Below are 21,054 nucleotides of genomic sequence, written 5' to 3'. Positions count from 1 at the left end.
AGAACCTTTCTCCCAAAAATAGCCTCCGATGAAGCAAAAGTGTCAAATTTGTAAAATTTGGAAAAAGTATGAAGCGAAGACCAAGTTGCAGCCTTGCAAATCTGTTCAACAGAGGCCTCATTCTTGAAGGCCCAAGTGGAAGCCACAGCTCTAGTAGAATGAGCTGTAATTCTTTCAGGAGGCTGCTGTCCATCAGTCTCATAAGCTAAACGAATTATGCTACGAAGCCAAAAAGAAAGAGAGGTAGCGGAAGCTTTTTGACCTCTCCTCTGCCCAGAGTAAATGACAAACAGAGAAGACGTTTGTCGAAATTCCTTAGTTGCCTGTAAGTAAAATTTTAGAGCACGGACTACATCCAGGTTGTGCAGTAGACGTTCCTTCTTTGAAGAAGGATTTGGGCATAAAGAAGGAACAACAATCTCTTGATTGATATTCCTGTTAGTAACTACCTTAGGTAAGAACCCAGGTTTAGTACGCAGGACTACCTTATCCGAATGAAAAATCAAATAAGGAGAATCACAATGTAAGGCTGATAATTCAGAGACTCTTCGAGCCGAGGAAATAGCCATTAAAAATAGAACTTTCCAAGATAACAACTTTATATCAATGGAATGAAGGGGTTCAAACGGAACGCCCTGTAAAACATTAAGAACAAGGTTTAAACTCCATGGTGGAGCAACAGTTTTAAACACAGGCTTAATTCTGGCCAAAGCCTGACAAAAAGCCTGGACGTCAGGAACTTCTGACAGACGTTTGTGTAACAGAATGGACAGAGCTGAGATCTGTCCCTTTAATGAACTAGCAGATAAACCCTTTTCTAAACCTTCTTGTAGAAAAGACAATATCCTAGGAATCCTAACCTTACTCCAAGAGTAACCTTTGGATTCACACCAATATAGGTATTTACGCCATATCTTATGGTAAATCTTTCTGGTAACAGGTTTCCTAGCCTGTATTAAGGTATCAATAACTGACTCAGAAAATCCACGTCTTGATAAAATCAAGCGTTCAATTTCCAAGCAGTCAGTTTCAGAGAAGTTAGATTTTGATGTTTGAAGGGACCCTGTATCAGAAGGTCCTGTTTCAGAGGTAGAGACCAAGGTGGACAGGATGACATGTCCACCAGGTCTGCATACCAAGTCCTGCGTGGCCACGCAGGTGCTATTAGAATCACTGATGCTCTCTCTTGTTTGATTCTGGCAATCAATAGAGGAAGCAACGGGAAGGGTGGAAACACGTAAGCCATCCTGAAGTCCCAAGGTGCTGTCAGAGCATCTATCAGGACTGCTCCTGGATCCCTGGATCTGGACCCGTAACGAGGAAGCTTGGCGTTCTGTCGAGACGCCATGAGATCTATCTCTGATTTGCCCCAACGTCGAAGAATTTGGGCAAAGACCTCCGGATGAAGTTCCCACTCCCCCGGATGAAAAGTCTGACGACTTAAGAAATCCGCCTCCCAGTTCTCCACTCCCGGGATGTGGATTGCTGACAGGTGGCAAGAGTGAGACTCTGCCCAGCGAATTATCTTTGATACTTCCATCATAGCTAGGGAGCTTCTTGTCCCTCCCTGATGGTTGATGTAAGCTACAGTCGTGATGTTGTCCGACTGAAACCTGATGAACCCCCGAGTTGTCAACTGGGGCCAAGCCAGGAGGGCATTGAGAACTGCTCTCAATTCCAGAATGTTTATTGGCAGGAGACTCTCCTCCTGACTCCATTGTCCCTGAGCCTTCAGAGAATTCCAGACGGCACCCCAACCTAGAAGGCTGGCGTCTGTTGTTACAATTGTCCAGTCTGGTCTGCTGAATGGCATCCCCCTGGACAGATGTGGCCGAGAAAGCCACCATAGAAGAGAATTTCTGGTCTCTTGATCCAGATTCAGAGAAGGGGATAAGTCTGAGTAATCCCCATTCCACTGACTTAGCATGCACAGTTGCAGTGGTCTGAGGTGTAAGCGTGCAAAGGGTACTATGTCCATTGCCGCTACCATTAAGCCGATTACCTCCATGCATTGAGCCACTGACGGGTGTTGAATGGAATGAAGGGTGCGGCAAGCACTTTGAAGTCTTGTTAGCCTGTCCTCTGTCAGGTAAATCTTCATTTCTACAGAATCTATAAGAGTCCCCAGGAAGGGAACTCTTGTGAGTGGAACGAGTGAACTTTTCTTTTCGTTCACCTTCCATCCATGTGACCTTAGAAATGCCAGCACTAACTCTGTATGAGACTTGGCAGTTTGAAAGCTTGAAGCTTGTATCAGAATGTCGTCTAGGTATGGAGCTACCGAGATTCCCCGCGGTCTTAGTACCGCCAGAAGAGCACCCAGAACCTTTGTGAAGATTCTTGGAGCTGTAGCCAATCCGAATGGAAGAGCCACAAACTGGTAATGCCTGTCTAGGAAGGCAAACCTTAGGTACCGATAATGATCTTTGTGAATCGGTATGTGAAGGTAAGCATCTTTTAAATCTACAGTGGTCATGTACTGACCCTCTTGGATCATAGGTAAAATTGTCCGAATAGTCTCCATCTTGAACGATGGAACTCTTAGGAATTTGTTTAGGATCTTTAAGTCCAGGATTGGTCTGAAAGTTCCCTCTTTTTTGGGAACCACAAACAGATTTGAGTAAAACCCCGGTCCCTGTTCCGATCGTGGAACTGGATGGATTACTCCCATTAACAAGAGCTCTTGTACGCAGCGTAGAAACGCCTCTTTCTTTGTCTGGATTGTTGACAATCTTGACAGATGAAATCTCTCTCTTGGAGGAGAGTATTTGAAGTCCAGAAGGTATCCCTGAGATATTATCTCTAGCGCCCAGGGATCCTGAACATCTCTTGCCCAAGCCTGGGCGAAGAGAGAAAGTCTGCCCCCCACTAGATCCGATCCCGGATCGGGGGCCCTCAATTCATGCTGTTTTAGGGGCAGCAGCAGGTTTCCTAGTCTGCTTGCCCTTGTTCCAGGACTGGTTAGGTTTCCAGCCTTGTCTGTAGCGAGCAACAGCTCCTTCCTGTTTTGGTGCAGAGGAAGTTGATGCTGCTCCTGCTTTGAAATTACGAAAGGAACGAAAATTAGACTGTCTAGTCTTGGCTTTGGCTTTGTCCTGAGGCAGGGCATGGCCTTTACCTCCTGTAATGTCAGCGATAATCTCTTTCAACCCGGGCCCGAATAAGGTCTGCCCTTTGAAAGGTATATTAAGCAATTTAGACTTAGAAGTAACATCAGCTGACCAGGATTTTAGCCACAGCGCCCTGCGTGCCTGAATGGCGAATCCTGAATTCTTTGCCGTAAGTTTAGTAAGATGTACTACGGCCTCCGAAATGAATGAATTAGCTAGTTTAAGGACTCTAAGCCTGTCCGTAATGTCGTCCAGAGTAGCTGAACCAATGTTCTCTTCCAGAGACTCAATCCAGAATGCCGCTGCAGCCGTGATCGGCGCAATGCATGCAAGGGGTTACAATATAAAACCTTGTTGAACAAACATTTTCTTAAGGTAACCCTCTAACTTTTTATCCATTGGATCTGAAAAAGCACAGCTATCCTCCACCGGGATAGTGGTACGCTTAGCTAAGGTAGAAACTGCTCCCTCCACCTTAGGGACTGTTTGCCATAAGTCCCTTGTGGTGGCGTCTATTGGAAACATTTTTCTAAATATCGGAGGGGGTGAGAACGGCACACCGGGTCTATCCCACTCCTTAGTAACAATTTCAGTAAGTCTCTTAGGTATAGGAAAAACCTCAGTACTCGTCGGTACCGCAAAATATTTATCCAACCTACACATTTTCTCTGGTATTGCAACTGTGTTACAATCATTCAGAGCCGCTAACACCTCCCCTAGTAATACACGGAGGTTTTCCAGTTTAAATTTAAAATTTGAAATATCTGAATCCAGTCTGTTTGGATCAGAACCGTCACCCACAGAATGAAGTTCTCCGTCCTCATGTTCTGCCACCTGTGACGCAGTGTCTGACATGGCCCTAATATTATCAGCGCACTCAGTTCTCACCCCAGAGTGATCACGCTTACCTCTTAGTTCTGGTAATTTAGCCAAAACCTCAGTCATAACAGTAGCCATATCCTGTAATGTGATTTGTAATGGCCGCCCAGATGTACTCGGCGCTACAATATCACGCACCTCCCTCTGAGCGGGAGATGTAGGTACTGACACGTGAGGCGAGTTAGTCGGCATAACTCTCCCCTCGTTGTTTGGTGAAATTTGTTCAATTTGTACAGATTGACTTTTATTTAAAGTAGCATCAATACAGTTAGTACATAAATTTCTATTGGGCTCCACTTTGGCATTGCAACAAATGACACAGGTATCATCCTCTGAATCAGACATGTTTAACACACTAGCAAATAAACTTGCAACTTGGAAATACAATTCAATTAGAATAATATTAAAACGTACTGTGCCTTTAAGAAGCACAGAAGATCTATGACAGTTGAAAATTAATAAATTGAAACAGTTATAGCCTCAATCCTTGTAAACAACACAACTTTAGCAAAGGTTTAATCCCATTAGCAAAGATAACAAATTCTGAAAGCAGGAAACAAATTACAGAATAAACGTTTTTTATCTCAGTTAAACTATAATTCTCACAGCTCTGCTGAGAGAAATTACCTCCCTCAAAATAAGTTTTGAAGACCCCTGAGCTCTGTAGAGATGAACCGGATCATGCAGGGAATACAATGAGTTGCTGACTGAAATATTTGATGCTAGAAAAAGCGCCAAAAAACGGCCCCTCCCCCTCACACACAGCAGTGAGGGAGAACAGAAACTGTCAGAAAACAGATTAAGCAACTGCCAAGTGGAAAAATAGTGCCCAAACATTTATTCACACAGTACCTCAGCAAATGAAAACGATTTTACATTCCAGCAAAAACGTTAAACATAATCTCTAGTTATTAAACAGCTTTATGTATTTCTTACAGTGTAATTCTAGTGAAGTACCATTCCCCAGAATACTGAAGTGTAAAGTATACATACATGACATTATATCGGTATGGCAGGATTTTCTCATCAATTCCATTGTCAGAAAATAAAAACTGCTACATACCTCTATGCAGATTCATCTGCCCGCTGTCCCCTGATCTGAAGTTTACCTCACTCCTCAGATGGCCGAGAACAGCAATATGATCTTAACTACTCCGGCTAAAATCATAGCAAAACTCTGGTAGATTATTCTTCAAACTCTGCCAGAGAGGTAATAACACACTCCGGTGCTATTTTAAAATAACAAACTTTTGATTGAAGATATAAAACTAAGTATAATCACCATAGTCCTCTCACACATCCTATCTAGTCGTTGGGTGCAAGAGAATGACTGGGAGTGACGTAGAGGGGAGGAGCTATATGCAGCTCTGCTGGGTGAATCCTCTTGCACTTCCTGTTGGGGAGGAGTAATATCCCAGAAGTAATGATGACCCGTGGACTGATCACACTTAACAGAAGAAATGGGGTCTTAAATAATGAAAATATTTGGCGCCAATTATGACGCACAAGAAACAGAAAAATATTTTTTGGCGCCAAAAACGTCCGGAAATGACACTCGCGTCAAAGATGACGCAACCTTGTGAAGGACTCAGCGTCGACTAAGACACCGGAAATGACTATTTTGCGTCAACGCAACATAACTTCGCGCCAAAAAAAAAAAACTCACGCCAAGAATGACGCAATAAACTTTGCCATTTGCGCCCTCGCGAGCCTAATTCTGCTTGCGAATTTAAAAGACAGTCAATTTGAAAAAAGACTAAACCCCAGGTAAGAAATAATTTTTCCTAAAAAAAAGCATTTCCCAGATATAAAACTGACAGTCTGCAAAAGAAAATATACTGAAAACTTGAATCATGGCAAATATAAGTACAATACATATATTTAGAACTTTATATAAATACATAAAGTGTCAAACCATAGCTGAGAGTGTCTTAAGTAATGAAAACATACTTACCAAAAGACACCCATCCACATATAGCAGATAGTCAAACCAGTACTGAAACAGTTATCAGTAGAGGTAATGGAATATGAGAATATATCATTGATCTGAAAAGGGAGGTAGGAAATGAATCTCTACGACAGATAACAGAGAACCTATGAAATAGATCCCCCATGAGGAAAACTATTGCATTCACATCCCTCTGACATTCACTGTACTCTGAGAGGAATCGGGCTTCAAAATGCTTAGAAGCGCATATCAACGTAGAAATCTGAGCACAAACTTACTTCATTACCTCCATAGGAGGCAAAGTTTGTAAAAACTGAATTGTGGGTGTGGTGAGGGGTGTATTTATAGGCATTTTGAGGTTTGGGTATCCCATACGTCACTAGCTCATGGACTCTTGCCAATTACATGAAAGAAATGAAAAATAAAAAAAGGAAAAGAAAGTTTAGGACTTAGTCACCTAAGCACATAATTGAATAAACAAAAAGTGGCTTTTTAAAAGAAATTGGGAACTCTCTGTCTTGACAATTGGAAGAAGTACTGTAGAAGGAAGATAATGATGAGCATTCTAAAAAAAGAAATACAGGAATATATTGTGGTCTCTGGACAATAGTTTTGACAACTGTATCATCACTCAGAGGCTAATAATTGCTGAACAAGCTTTTTTATTATGTGCAACAAAGGTATCTGTGCAGAAGAGAAGACAATCCATTTTCCATTAGATTTGAATGCTTAAAGGGATATGAAACCCAAATTTTTTTCTTTCTTTTTCTGTTTTAGCTCCTGGGTAGCGCTTGCTGATTGGTGCTAAATGTAGATATCAAGAGAACAAAGAAAATTTGATAATAGGAGTAAATAAAGTTGCTTAAAATTGCATGCTCTATCTGAATCATTAACAAAAAAAATTGGGTCTCATATCCCTTTAAAGACGAGTAAACACAGTAGATTTGCATAATCAGCAAATGCAAGATCACAAGACAATGCAATAGCACTTAGTCTGAACTTCAAATGAGTAGTAGATTTTTTTTCTGACAATTTTAAAAGCTATATCTATTTCCACTCCCCCTGTACCATGTGACAGCCATCAGCCAATCACAAATGCATACATGTACCATGTGACAGCCAATCACAAATGCATATACGTTTATTCTGTGAATTCTTCTAGTTGGTGACTCAAAAAATTTAAATATAAAAAGACTGTGCACATTTTGTTAGTGGGAGTAAATTTGAAAGTTGTTTAAAATTGCTGCTCTATCTGAATTATGAAATATTAATTTTGACTTGAGTGTCTCTTTAATGGAAAGATTAAGGGGCATATTTATCAAGCTCTGTATTGAGCTTGAGGCCCCTTGTTTCCAGCGAGCCTGAAGGCTCGCCGGGAGCAGAAGTTATTTAGTAGCGGTCTAAAGACCGCTGCTCCATAACTTGTCCGCCTATTCTGATGCGGCGGAAAGAAATCAACCCGATCGAATACGAATGGGTTGATTGACATCCCATGCTAGCGGTCGATTGGCCGCAAATCTGCAGGGAGCAGCATTGCACCAGCAGTTCACAAGAACTGCCGATGCAATGATAAATGCTGACAGCGTATGCTGTCATTTATGGATGTGCAGCAGACATGATAAGCTACTTCGTATCTTGTCCGCGCGCATTGTTAAATATGTCCCATGAACTGAATTTTGACAAGCAAATTAAACAAGAAATTTTATGCAAATCCCTGTTTTATTTAAGCCCTACAAAAATAGTTCTGATTCTGTTCCTTATATGTATACATTTACGGAAATGTCAGATCACCAAAGTAAAAGAGATGCATATATTTGTGTATAACTGATACAGGTATCTATTTCTCACCGGCTGATAGGGACCCACAGAAAAAGTTGCTTTATTCAACACAGTAACATTCATTTTTTAAAAACAAAACACTGTAATACATCAGTGAAATATTTTTGAGATGGAACAGAGAAAAATGTTAAGTACAATTCCTCTTCCACGCTTGAATAACTTCATCAGAAATCATGGGTGATGGATGCCTACAGCATGAAAAATTATAGGCAGACAGCACCCTAACCTGCTTTATCAAATGAAACGTTTTAGAGAGGTTTCTTACAAAAAAATTCTATTTAGTTATAATTGGTTTTCCTTTCAAGTGTACAGCAAGGCTCAAAGTAGGAGTAATTGCTTTGAAGCCTACCTCAGCAAACTTAGCCTCAAGTTCAAAGTTTCGTTCTTCCATCTGCTTTACAGTATTTCTTAAGTGATCGTACATTTTCTGGGAATGCTCAGCCCTCTGTCTTTCATTTAACTCTTTCATTTCCAACATGGTAATTTTCTTAGAGATAGAGACTATTTCATTGTTTGTAATTGCTTTAGTGGCTTTATCCACTGCTGGATTCCCCCCTGTAAGAATAGAATATAATTAAGGAACTAAAATCAATTTCAGTCTTTTAGTCTGTATACCTAAATCTCTAAAGTGATCTGAAACATAAATAAGTTCATGATTTCTGATTGTTGATTAATTATAACATTGTTGACTCGAATGTTAATTAGAATGTTAAATAAAACGTGCATTCGGCGATTCGTTTCTCAAATAAATGCCAAAAATGGCCGTAGGTGGCTCTTTTCGTGCCAGATTTTTTCTTGCGATCTGGATGTGCACAGACCTTTATGTATTGCACATTCACACAAATAAAACATTGTGCCGAAAAGAGTTGAAAAACGAATTGCTGAAAGTACATCAAATGTTATTTTGAATCTAGCAATTAACCTTTTACTTACCAATTGCATTGAGATGTTCCCATGCTTGTTCCAAGGTGTTAAGCTTTTCTTTTGTTATTTCAAGTTCTTTATTATAGGAAGCAATCTGCTCCTTCAGAGATGTATTTTCTTGCTGTATGAAAAATAAGGTAATTCTCTGACTTTATAATGAAATGTAGATTAAAATTACTTTTTTTCATAAAAGGTTTCCGATACATAAAGAAAAAGTGAATAGCAAACCGTTTTAGTGAGCAATGGTGCATATCTATGTTTCTGTCACTGAGTCAGAATTATAACTATCAAAGCTCACATTCCTCTGCCTTTAGAACTTAATATGGTAGCATAAATACATGAAAAGTATAAGCTGTAAAGTAACTTGTAGAATATATCATTCAAGCATGGTGTTTACAAACTGATTTCAATTTTAGAAGCCAACCACATGAATGGGTGTAAAGACACAACATGCAGAGCAATGTAAAACTTTGGAAAAACAATACATTTGAGCTGTAGTAAAGACCTGACATAATGTGTGTCATTATTAGTTGGTCAAAAATTTAAAGCAGGGTTGTCTAAATCAACAGGTGTTAAGTTCAATTTGATAGAACACAATCAAATTAATCATGATTAGGGGAATAACAAGCAATGTAAAACAATAGATATACCTCAATGTGCTCCAAATCAGAAGTCCTCTGAACAAGCAAATTATCCTTCTGCAACATATCCCTATATTTGGCAGTCAGTTCATTAAAATGTTTATTGGCTGTTTCCAGCTCTGAGCTGGGTACACTGTCATCCAAAGCTTTTTGCAATGCCGCTATTTTATAGGAAGCAATTTCCTATAGGAGAAAAATAATAAATAGAAACATGCATACAAAAGTTTTAGTCTTTATTTAGTGAAAGAATATAAATAATATTTATGTGCTTGAACCATAAACTGAATGCAGCTGCTTTAAAACCAAACAAAAAATACTTAAAGGGACATTAAACCCCCAAAAAATATTTCATGATTCAGGTAGAGAATACAATTTAAAAAAACTTTTCAAATTACTTCTATTATCTCATTTGCTTCATTCTTTAGATATTCTTTGTTGAAGAAATAGCAATGCACATGGGTGAGCCAATCACACGAGGCATCTATGTGCATCTACCAATCAGCAGCTACTGAGCATATCTAGATATGCTTTTCAGCAAAGCATATCAAGAGAATAAAGCAAATTAGATAATAGAAGTAAATTAAAAAGTTGTTTAAAAGTGCTTGCTCTTTCCAAATCATGAAAGAAAAAATTTGGGTTTCATGTCCCTTTAACCCCTTAATGACAACTGACGTACCAGGTACGTCATGCATTAACAAGCAGTTAATGACAATGGACGTACCTGGTACATCAGTTGTCTAACAGAGTGCTGGAAGCAATCACAATCACTTCCAGCAGCTCTGAGGGTATTGCAGTGATGCCTCGATATGGAGGCATCCTGCAATACCCCTTTACAAGACTCCGATGCAGAGAGAGCCACTCTGTGGCCCTCTCTGCTCCGGTAGTGATGGTGCCGATGGTGCCTTTGTCTGGTGGGAGGAGGGAGCGTGTGTGCGCGTGTGCACGATGCGCGCGCGTGCACGATGCGCGCGTGCACGTGCACGGGTGTGCGTGTGTATGTGTGCACGTGCACGTGCACATGCGCACATTAGCCACACTGACACCAATGAAAAAGGAAGGGGAAAAAAAGTTTTTTTTTACATTTAAAAGGATCTGGGAGGGGGAGGGGGTGGGGGTATTGTGGGGGGGCTGCTACACTACAGAAATAATTAAGCATACAAATAAAAGTTATAAATAACATTAAAATAGTTTGGTTTGTGGGGCAAAACTGGGTACTGGCAGACAGCTGCCAGTACCCAAGATGGCGGTAATTAGGTAGGGGAGAGGGTTAGAGAGCTGGAGGGGGGGGGTCAGGGAGGTTGGTGCTAAGGCAGGGGTCCATCACAACTAAAATATTTTATAATTTTTATTTAAAAAAAAAAAAAAAAAACTCTTTTATTTAGTACTGGCAGACTTTCTGCCAGTACTTAAGATGGCGGTAACAATTGTGGGGTGGGGGAGGGAAGAGAGCTGTTTGGGAGGGATCAGGGGGAGGGATGTGTCAGGTGGGAGGCTGATCTCTAAAATTAACCCTGCAAGCTCCCTACAAGCTACCTAATTTAACCCCTTCACTGCTGGGCATAATTCACGTGTGGTGCGCAGCAGCATTTAGCGGCCTTCTAATTACCAAAAAGCAACGCCAAAGCCATATAAATCTGCTATTTCTGAACAAAGGGGATCCCAGAGAAGCTTTTACAACAATTTCTGCCATAATAGCACAAGCTGTTTGTAAATAATTTCAGTGAGAAACCTAAAATTGTGAAAAATGTAAAGTTTTTTTTTTATTATTTGCTCGCATTTGGCGGTGAAATGGTGGCATAAAATATACCAAAATGGGCCTAGATCAATACTTGGGTTTGTCTACTACACTACACTAAAGCTAAAATTAACCCTACAAGCTCCCTAATTAACCCCTTCACTCCTGGACATAATACACATGTGGTGCGCAGCAGCATTTAGCGGCCTTCTAATTACCAAAAAGCAACCACAAAGCCATATAAGTCTGTTATTTCTGAAAAAGGGGATCCCAGAGAAGCATTTACAACCATTTGTGCCATAATTGCAGAAGCTGTTTGTAAATAATTTCAGTGGGAAACCTAAAGTTTGTGACAAAATTTGTGAAAAAGTGAACTTTTTTTTTTTTTTTATCGCATTTGGCGGTGAAATGGTGGCATGAAATATACCAAAATGGGCCTAGATCAATACTTTGGGATGTCTTCTAAAACAAAATATATACATGTCAAGGGATATTCAGGTATTCCTGACAGATATCAGGGTTCCAAAGTAACTAGCGCTAATTTTGAAAAAAAGTGGTTTGGAAATAGCAAAGTGCTACTTGTATTTATGGCCCTATAACTTGCAAAAAAAGCAAAGAACATGTAAACATTGGGTATTTCTAAACTCAGGACAAAATTTATAAGCTATTTAGCATGGGTGTTTTTTGGTGATTGTAGATGTGTAACAGATTTTGGGGTCAAAGTTAGAAAAAGTGTGTTTTTTTTCCATTTTTTCCTCATATTTTATCTTTTTTTTTTTAGTAAATTATAAGATATGATGAAAATAATGGTATCTTTAGAAAGTCCATTTAATGACGAGAAAAACGGTATATAATATGTGTGGGTACAGTAAACGAGTAAGAGGAAAATTACAGCTAAACACAAACACAGCAGAAATGTAAAAATAGCCATTGTCATTAAAGGGATACTGAACCCAATTTTTTTCTTTCATGATTCAGATAGAGCATGCAATTTTAAGCAACTTTCTAATTTACTTCTATTATCAATTTTTCTTTGTTCTCTTGCTATCTTTAGTTGAAAAAGAAGGCATCTAAGCTAAGGAGACAGCAAATGTTTGGTTCAGAACCATGGACAGTACTTGTTTATTGGTGTTGTCCAATCAGCAAGGACAACCCAGTTTGTTCACCAAAAATGGTCCGGCATCTAAACTTACATTCTTGCTTTTAAAATAAACAAACCAAGAGAATGAAGAAAATTTGATAATAGGAGTAAATTAGAAAGTTGCTTAAAATTGCATGCTCTATCTGAATCATGAAATAAAAATTTTGGGTTCAGTGTCCCTTTAAGGGTAAGAAAATTGAAAAATGGTCCGGTCATTAAGGGGTTAAGCAAGCAGATTTATTATTAGATCATATACTTTTTACACCCGAATAATACATTTTAGTAGAAGATATCTTTAGCAGTTAATTTTGTGTTGAGTATTTCAAATAAACTATACAGCTATTTAATACAACGTGTTCTCATTCTATAGATGAATATTAACTCTTTAACGTCTTCTGTTTCTTTTTCTTTTTTTTTAACTAATTAAACTATAATTCTACAGCTTACCATTAAATTATAGGCTCAAAACATTACATCCTATTCTTAAATCATTTTATGACTAGAGAGTATTTTTTTGTTCATGCTAAAGTTAGCCACAATGCTGACAAATAGTGTGAGCCACTGTACCATTACTAATCCAATGTAACAAACTATTTATATATTTTCATGTAATTGATTTTGTGAAAAACAAAGAAATATAAATTACTCAGCACTGTGCACCGACAGAAAACAATACTGTAGACTTAAAAAGAGGTGCATGGATATCGCCCTCACTGTTAAAAATCAGGACAGCATTAAGGGATACTAAACCCAGATGTTTTCTTTCATGATTCAGAGCATTCAATTTTAAGCAACTTTCTAATTTACTCCTATTATCAATTTTTATTTGTTTTCTTGCTATTTTTATTTGAAAAATAAATTTTAGCAAGTGCATAATAAAAAGGCAATAACACCTACTCTGAATTTCAAATAAGCAGTAGATTTTGTTTCTGACAAATTATTTTTTTTCTCCCATTTTGCCGGCCCCCTGTATCATGTGACAGACATCAGTCAATCACAGACTAGCATATGTATACCCTGTGAGCTTGTCCACATGCTCAGTTATAATCTTGTTCCCCAGAAAGTGTGAATATAAAAAAAAAAAATTGATAATGGAATAAATTGGAAAGTGTCTTAAAACTGCATGTTCTTTCTGAATTATAAAAGTTTATTTTGACTTGAGTGTACCTTTAACCCTTTCACTACTGGGACATCCAGAAAAAAACTTGCTCAAAATACCAGAGCAATTTTAGCTTTTGCTACCAATCCATTTAAACAGAAATAGAGCCTTGTTTTTTTTTTTATTTACCTATCAAATCTATATATATATATATATATATATATATATATATATATATATATATATATATATATATATATATATATATATATATATATATATATATATTTTAGTAGACAACCCAAGGTATTGATCTAGGCCAATTTTGGTATATTTTATGCCACCATTTCACCACCAAATGCCATCAAATAAAAAAAATTGTACTTTTTAACAAACTTTGGGTTTCTCACAGAAATTATTTACATATTGCTTGTGCAATCATGGCACAAATGTTTGTTTCTCTGAGATGCACTTTGTTCAGAAATAGCAGACATATATGGCTTTGCCATTGCTTTTTGGTAATTAGAAGGCCGCTAATTGCAGCTGCGCACCACACTTCTATTATTCCCGGCAGTGAAGGGGTTAATCAGGTAGCTTAAAAGGTTAAGGTTAGCTTTAGTGTGGAGACTAGCCTCCTACCTGACACTCTCCACCCCCTGATCCCTCCCTAACAGCTCTCTTCCCTCCTCCACTGGTCACCCTGGAAAAGGTGAAGGTAAACTTTGATGAATGAAAGCCCGTTTTTTAAAAAACAAAATTTATGCTTACCTGATAAATTAATTTCTCCTGTAGTGTGGTCAGTCCACGGGTCATCATTACTTCTGGGATATTATCTCCTCCCCTACAGGAAGTGCAAGATGATTCACCCAGCAGAGCTGCTATATAGCTCCTCCCCTCTACGTCACCTCCAGTCATTCGACCAAAGGACCAACGAGAAAGGAGAAGCCCAAGGGTGTAGTGGTGACTGGAGTATAATCCAAAAAATTTTTTAGCCTGCCATAAAAAAACAGGGCGGGCCGTGGACTGACCACACTACAGGAGAAATGAATTTATCAGGTAAGCATAAATTTTGTTTTCTCCTGTTAAGTGTGGTCAGTCCACGGGTCATCATTACTTCTGGGATACCAATACCAAAGCAAAAGTACACGGATGACGGGAGGGACAGGCAGGCTCTTTATACGGAGGGAACCACTGCCTGAAGAAGCTTTCTCCCAAAAACAGCCTCCGAAGAAGCAAAAGTGTCAAATTTGTAAAATTTGGAAAAAGTATGAAGAGAAGACCAAGTTGCAGCCTTGCAAATCTGTTCAACAGAAGCCTCATTCTTAAAGGCCCAAGTGGAAGCCACAGCTCTAGTAGAATGAGCTGTAATTCTTTCAGGAGGCTGCTGTCCAGCAGTCTCATAGGCTAATCGTATTATGCTACGAAGCCAAAAAGAGAGAGAGGTAGCCGAAGCTTTTTGACCTCTCCTCTGACCAGAATAAACGACAAACAGGGAAGACGTTTGACGAAAATCCTTAGTTTCCTGTAGATAAAATTTCAGGGCACGGACTACATCTAGATTGTGTAGCAGACGTTCCTTCTTCGAGGAAGGATTAGGACACAAAGATGGAACAACAATCTCTTGATTGATATTCCTGTTAGTGACCACCTTAGGTAGGAACCCAGGTTTAGTACGCAGAACTACCTTGTCTGAATGAAAAATCAGATAAGGAGAATCACAATGTAAGGCAGATAACTCAGAAACTCTTCGAGCCGAGGAAATAGCCATTAAAAACAGAACTTTCCAAGATAACAACTTGATATCAATGGAATGAAGGGGTTCAAACGGAACACCCTGTAAAACATTAAGAACTAAGTTCAAACTCCATGGCGGAGCAACAGTTTTAAACACAGGCTTGATCCTAGCTAAAGCCTGACAAAAAGCTTGAACGTCCGGAACTTCTGACAGACATTTGTGTAAAAGAATGGACAGAGCTGAAATCTGTCCCTTTAAAGAACTAGCGGATAACCCCTTTTCTAAACCTTCTTGTAGAAAAGACAATATCCTTGGAATCCTAACCTTACTCCATGAGTAACTCTTGGATTCGCACCAATATAAGTATTTACGCCATATTTTATGGTAAATCCTTCTGGTAACAGGCTTCCTAGCCTGTATTAAGGTATCAATAACTGGCTCAGAAAAACCGCGTTTTGATAAAATCAAGCGTTCAATTTCCAAGCAGTCAGCTTCAGAGAAGTTAGATTTTGATGTTTGAATGGACCCTGGATCAGAAGGTCCTGTTTCAGAGGTAGAGACCAAGGCGGACAGGATGACATGTCCACTAGATCTGCATACCAAGTCCTGCGTGGCCATGCAGGTGCTATTAGAATCACTGATGCTCTCTCCTGTTTGATTCTGGCAATCAATCGAGGAAGCATCGGGAAGGGTGGAAACACATAAGCCATCCCGAAGGTCCAAGGTGCTGTCAAAGCATCTATCAGAACCGCTCTCGGATCCCTGGATCTGGACCCGTAGCGAGGAAGCTTGGCGTTCTGACGAGACGCCATGAGATCTATCTCTGGTTTGCCCCAACGTCGAAGTATCTGGGCAAAGACCTCCGGATGAAGTTCCCACTCTCCCGGATGAAAAGTCTGACGACTTAAGAAATCCGCCTCCCAGTTCTCCACTCCCGGGATGTGGATTGCAGACAGGTGGCAAGAGTGAGACTCTGCCCAGCGAATTATCTTCGATACTTCCATCATTGCTAGGGAGCTTCTTGTCCCTCCCTGATGGTTGATGTAAGCTACAGTCGTGATGTTGTCCGACTGAAACCTGATGAACCCCCGAGTTGTTAACTGGGGCCAAGCCAGAAGGGCATTGAGAACTGCTCTCAATTCCAGAATGTTTATTGGAAGGAGACTCTCCTCCTGATTCCATAGTCCCTGAGCCTTCAGAGAATTCCAGACAGCGCCCCAACCTAGTAGGCTGGCGTCTGTTGTTACAATTGTCCAGTCTGGCCTGCTGAATGGCATCCCCCTGGACAGGTGTGGCCGATAAAGCCACCATAGAAGAGAATTTCTGGTCTCTTGATTCAGATTCAGAGTGGGGGACAAATCTGAGTAATCCCCATTCCACTGACTTAGCATGCACAATTGCAGCGGTCTGAGATGTAGGCGTGCAAAAGGTACTATGTCCATTGCCGCTACCATTAAGCCGATCACCTCCATGCATTGAGCTACTGACGGGTGTTGAATGGAATGAAGGACACGGCATGCATTTTGAAGCTTTGTTAACCTGTCTTCTGTCAGGTAAATCTTCATTTCTACAGAATCTATCAGAGTCCCCAAGAAGGGAACTCTTGTGAGTGGAAAGAGAGAACTCTTCTTTTCGTTCACCTTCCATCCATGCGACCTTAGAAATGCCAGTACTAACTCTGTATGAGACTTGGCAGTTTGAAAGCTTGAAGCTTGTATCAGAATGTCGTCTAGGTACGGAGCTACCGAAATTCCTCGCGGTCTTAGTACCGCCAGAAGAGTACCCAGAACCTTTGTGAAGATTCTTGGAGCCGTAGCCAATCCGAATGGAAGAGCTACAAACTGGTAATGCCTGTCTAGAAAGGCAAACCTTAGATACCGGTAATGATTTCTGTGAATCGGTATGTGAAGGTAAGCATCCTTTAAATCCACTGTGGTCATGTATTGACCCTCTTGGATCATGGGCAAAATTGTTCGAATAGTTTCCATCTTGAACGATGGAACTCTTAGGAATTTGTTTAGGATCTTTAAATCCAAGATTGGCCTGAAAGTTCCCTCTTTTTTGGGAACTACAAACAGATTTGAGTAAAACCCTTGTCCTTGTTCCGACCGCGGAACTGGATGGATCACTCCCATTAATAAAAGATCTTGTACGCAGCGTAGGAACGCTTCTTTCTTTATTTGGTTTGTTGACAACCTTGACAGATGAAATCTCCCTCTTGGGGGAGAGGATTTGAAGTCCAGAAGGTATCCCTGAGATATGATCTCTAACGCCCAGGGATCCTGAACATCTCTTGCCCAAGCCTGGGCGAAGAGAGAAAGTCTGCCCCCTACTAGATCCGGTCCCGGATCGGGGGCCCTCGATTCATGCTGTCTTAGGGGCAGCAGCAGGTTTCCTGGCCTGCTTGCCCTTGTTCCAGGACTGGTTAGGTTTCCAGCCTTGTCTGTAGCGAGCAACAGCTCCTTCCTGTTTTGGTGCAGAGGAAGCTGATGCTGTTCCTGCTTTGAAATTACGAAAGGAACGAAAATTAGACTGTCTAGCCCTAGGTTTGGCTTTGTCCTGAGGCAGGGCATGGCCTTTACCTCCTGTAATGTCAGCGATAATCTCTTTCAACCCGGGCCCGAATAAGGTCTGCCCTTTGAAAGGTATATTAAGCAATTTAGATTTAGAAGTAACATCAGCTGACCAGGATTTTAGCCACAGTGCTCTGCGTGCCTGAATGGCAAATCCGGAAATCTTAGCCGTAAGTTTAGTTAAATGTACTACGGCATCTGAAATAAATGAGTTAGCTAACTTAAGGGCTTTAAGTTTGAGTGTAATCTCATCTAGTGTAGATGATTCAAGTGTCTCTTCCAGAGACTCAAACCAAAATGCTGCTGCAGCCGTGACAGGCGCAATACATGCAAGAGGTTGCAATATAAAACCTTGTTGAACAAACATTTTCTTAAGGTAACCCTCTAATTTTTTATCCATTGGATCTGAAAAAGCACAGCTATCCTCCACCGGGATAGTGGTACGCTTAGCTAAAGTAGAAACTGCTCCCTCCACCTTAGGGACCGTTTGCCATAAGTCCCGTGTGGTGGCGTCTATTGGAAACATTTTTCTAAATATCGGAGGAGGTGAGAACGGCACACCGGGCCTATCCCACTCCTTAGTAACAATTTCAGTAAGTCTCTTAGGTATAGGAAAAACATCAGAACTCGCCGGTACCGCAAAATATTTATCCAACCTACACATTTTCTCTGGTATTGCAACTGTGTTACAATCATTCAGAGCCGCTAACACCTCCCCTAGTAATACACGGAGGTTTTCCAGCTTAAATTTAAAATTTGAAATATCTGAATCCAGTCTGTTTGGATCAGAGCCGTCACCCACAGAATGAAGTTCTCCGTCCTCATGTTCTGCCACTTGTGACGCAGTGTCTGACATGGCCCTAATATTATCAGCGCACTCTGTTCTCACCCCAGAGTGATCACGCTTGCCTCTAAGTTCTGGTAATTTAGCCAAAACTTCAGTCATAACAGTAGCCATATCCTGTAATGTGATTTGAAATGGCCGCCCAGATGTACTCGGCGCTACCATATCACGCACCTCCCGAGCGGGAGATGCAGGTACTGACACGTGAGGCGAGTTAGTCGGCATAACTCTCCCCTCGTTGTTAGGTGAAATATGTTCAGTTTGTAGAGATTGACTTTTATTTAAAGTAACATCAATACAATTAGTACATAAATTTCTATTGGGCTCCACTTTGGCATTAGCACATATAGCACATGTATCTTCCTCTGAATCAGACATGTTTAACACACTAGCAATAAACTAGCAACTTGGAAATGCTTTTCAAGTAATTTACAATAATATGAAAACGAACTGTGCCTATAAGAAGCACAGAAAAAATTATGACAGTTGAAAATAAATAAGTTATAGCATCAAATCTTTGTAAGAAATATACAATTTTAGCAAAGGATTGTTCCCATTAGCAAAGGATAACTAACCCTGGCAGCAGAAAAAATACACAAATAAACGTTTTTTATCACAGTCAACTACAATCTTCACAGCTCTGCTGTGAATGATTACCTCCCTCAAAAAAAGCTTTGGAGATCCCTGAGTTCTGTAGAGATGAACCGGATCATGCAGGAAGAAAATGAACCTCTGACTGAGTTTTTTGATGCGTAGTAAAAGCGCCAAAAATGGCCCCTCCCCCTCACACATAACAGTGAGAGAGATCAGTAAACTGCTTTAATTTAAACAAAACTATTGCCAAGTGGAAAAAATAGTGCCCAAAACATTTTTTCACCCAGTACCTCAGAGAAATAAACGATTTTACATGCCATCAAAAAAAACGTTTAACCTCAATAAATTAATTGTTATTTAAAACCTATTGCAAGTCCCTGCAAATTAGGTTAAGTCTATGCATACAGTATAAATCCAGTGAAGTACCATTCCCCAGAATACTGAAGTGTAAAATATACATACATGACAGCCTGATACCAGCTACATCTACTGCATTAAAGGCTGAGTTTTACATTATAACGGTATGGCAGGATTTTCTCATCAATTCCATGTCAGAAAATAATAAACTGCTACATACCTCTTTGCAGATTAATCTGCCCGCTGTCCCCTGATCTGAAGTTTACCTCTCCTCAGATGGCCGAGAAACAGCAATATGATCTTAACTACTCCGGCTAAAATCATAGAAAAAACTCAGGTAGATTCTTCTTCAAATTCTACCAGAGAATGAATAACACACTCCGGTGCTATTATAAAATAACAAACTTTTGATTGAAGGTAATAAACTAATTAAAATCACCACAGTCCTCTCACACATCCTATCTATTCGTTGGGTGCAAGAGAATGACTGGAGGTGACGTAGAGGGGAGGAGCTATATAGCAGCTCTGCTGGGTGAATCCTCTTGCACTTCCTGTAGGGGAGGAGATAATATCCCAGAAGTAATGATGACCCGTGGACTGACCACACTTAACAGGAGAAATACTATTAAAAACAGGGGCACTTTCATTCATCAAAGTTTACAAAGCAGCCGTTTTGATTAAAACCTTACCTCTCTTCTTTGCACAGCCAGAGCAGCTTCCCCCACCCGGAGATCCTCTCTTTGCACGTCATCAATGACTAATCCAGCTTCCTCCAATCACGGCTTTCTCCCCAGGGTAGTCATTGCCTGAGGCCATGCCGTGATTGGAGGAAGCTGGATTAGTCATTGATGATGTGTGAAGAGAGGATCTCCGGGTGGGGGAAGCTGCTCTGGCTGTGAAAAAAACAAAAGTAAGTTTTTAATCAAAACGGCTGCCTTCTAAACTTTGATGAATGAAAGTGTCCCTGTTTTTAATAGTATTTTAAAAAAACGGGCTTTCATTCATCAAAGTTTACCTTCAATTTAAGTACTGGCAGATAGTCTGCCAATAAAAAAAATAAAAACTTTTTTATTTTTTTTAATTTTGTTTCTGCAGTGTAGGATTGTCATAAGCCTCAAACCTCCCCGATCCCCCCCTAAAAAAAAAAAAAAAGCTATCTAAACCTCCCCTGCCCTAACTATTGCCGCCATCTTAGGTACTGGCAGCTATTTGCCAGTACCTGAAAAACGTTTTTTTTTGTTTTTGTTTTTTTTTTAACCCCTTCGTGACCGAGGACGTGCCAGGAAAGTCTTACAAAAAAATACCCTTAACGACCAAGGACGTCCTCGGGGGTTTCAAGCGGCTTGAAGCGATCCTGATCCTCGATATTGAGGCATTACTGCAATACCTTTTATGGCAAACACACTGTGGCCCTCTCTGCATCAGCCAGCGATGGTGCCGATCGTTGATGGGTGGGAGCAGCTGCAGGGAGGCGGGTGGGCGGCCCATCGTTGGCTAACTTTCGGCCAGCAGTAACGGATCACTCCCCAGTGCGTGCGGGAGTGCGCTTGGGGGCGGGTGCGCGCTCGCCCGTGATCTGCACTTATGTGCATTGAAGTCTTGTTGGGAGCGGGTAGGGGAGAGGGAAAATTATGT

General features: G+C 40.4%; 1 protein-coding gene across 1 annotated transcript in view; it reads right to left on the bottom strand.

Moving 5' to 3' along the window:
• Positions 1-21,054, bottom strand: part of CEP290 (centrosomal protein 290) — an 862,077-nt gene that overhangs the window by 591,716 nt on the left and 249,307 nt on the right. Inside the window, 3 exon segments of the mRNA XM_053716925.1 lie at positions 8,126-8,331; positions 8,710-8,821; positions 9,351-9,524. Of these exon segments, the coding sequence (XP_053572900.1) occupies positions 8,126-8,331; positions 8,710-8,821; positions 9,351-9,524 (492 nt within the window).

The sequence above is a fragment of the Bombina bombina genome, chromosome 6 (assembly GCF_027579735.1).
Source record: "Bombina bombina isolate aBomBom1 chromosome 6, aBomBom1.pri, whole genome shotgun sequence".
Taxonomy (NCBI): domain Eukaryota; kingdom Metazoa; phylum Chordata; class Amphibia; order Anura; family Bombinatoridae; genus Bombina; species Bombina bombina.
This window is presented reverse-complemented; position numbering and strand designations above follow the sequence as displayed.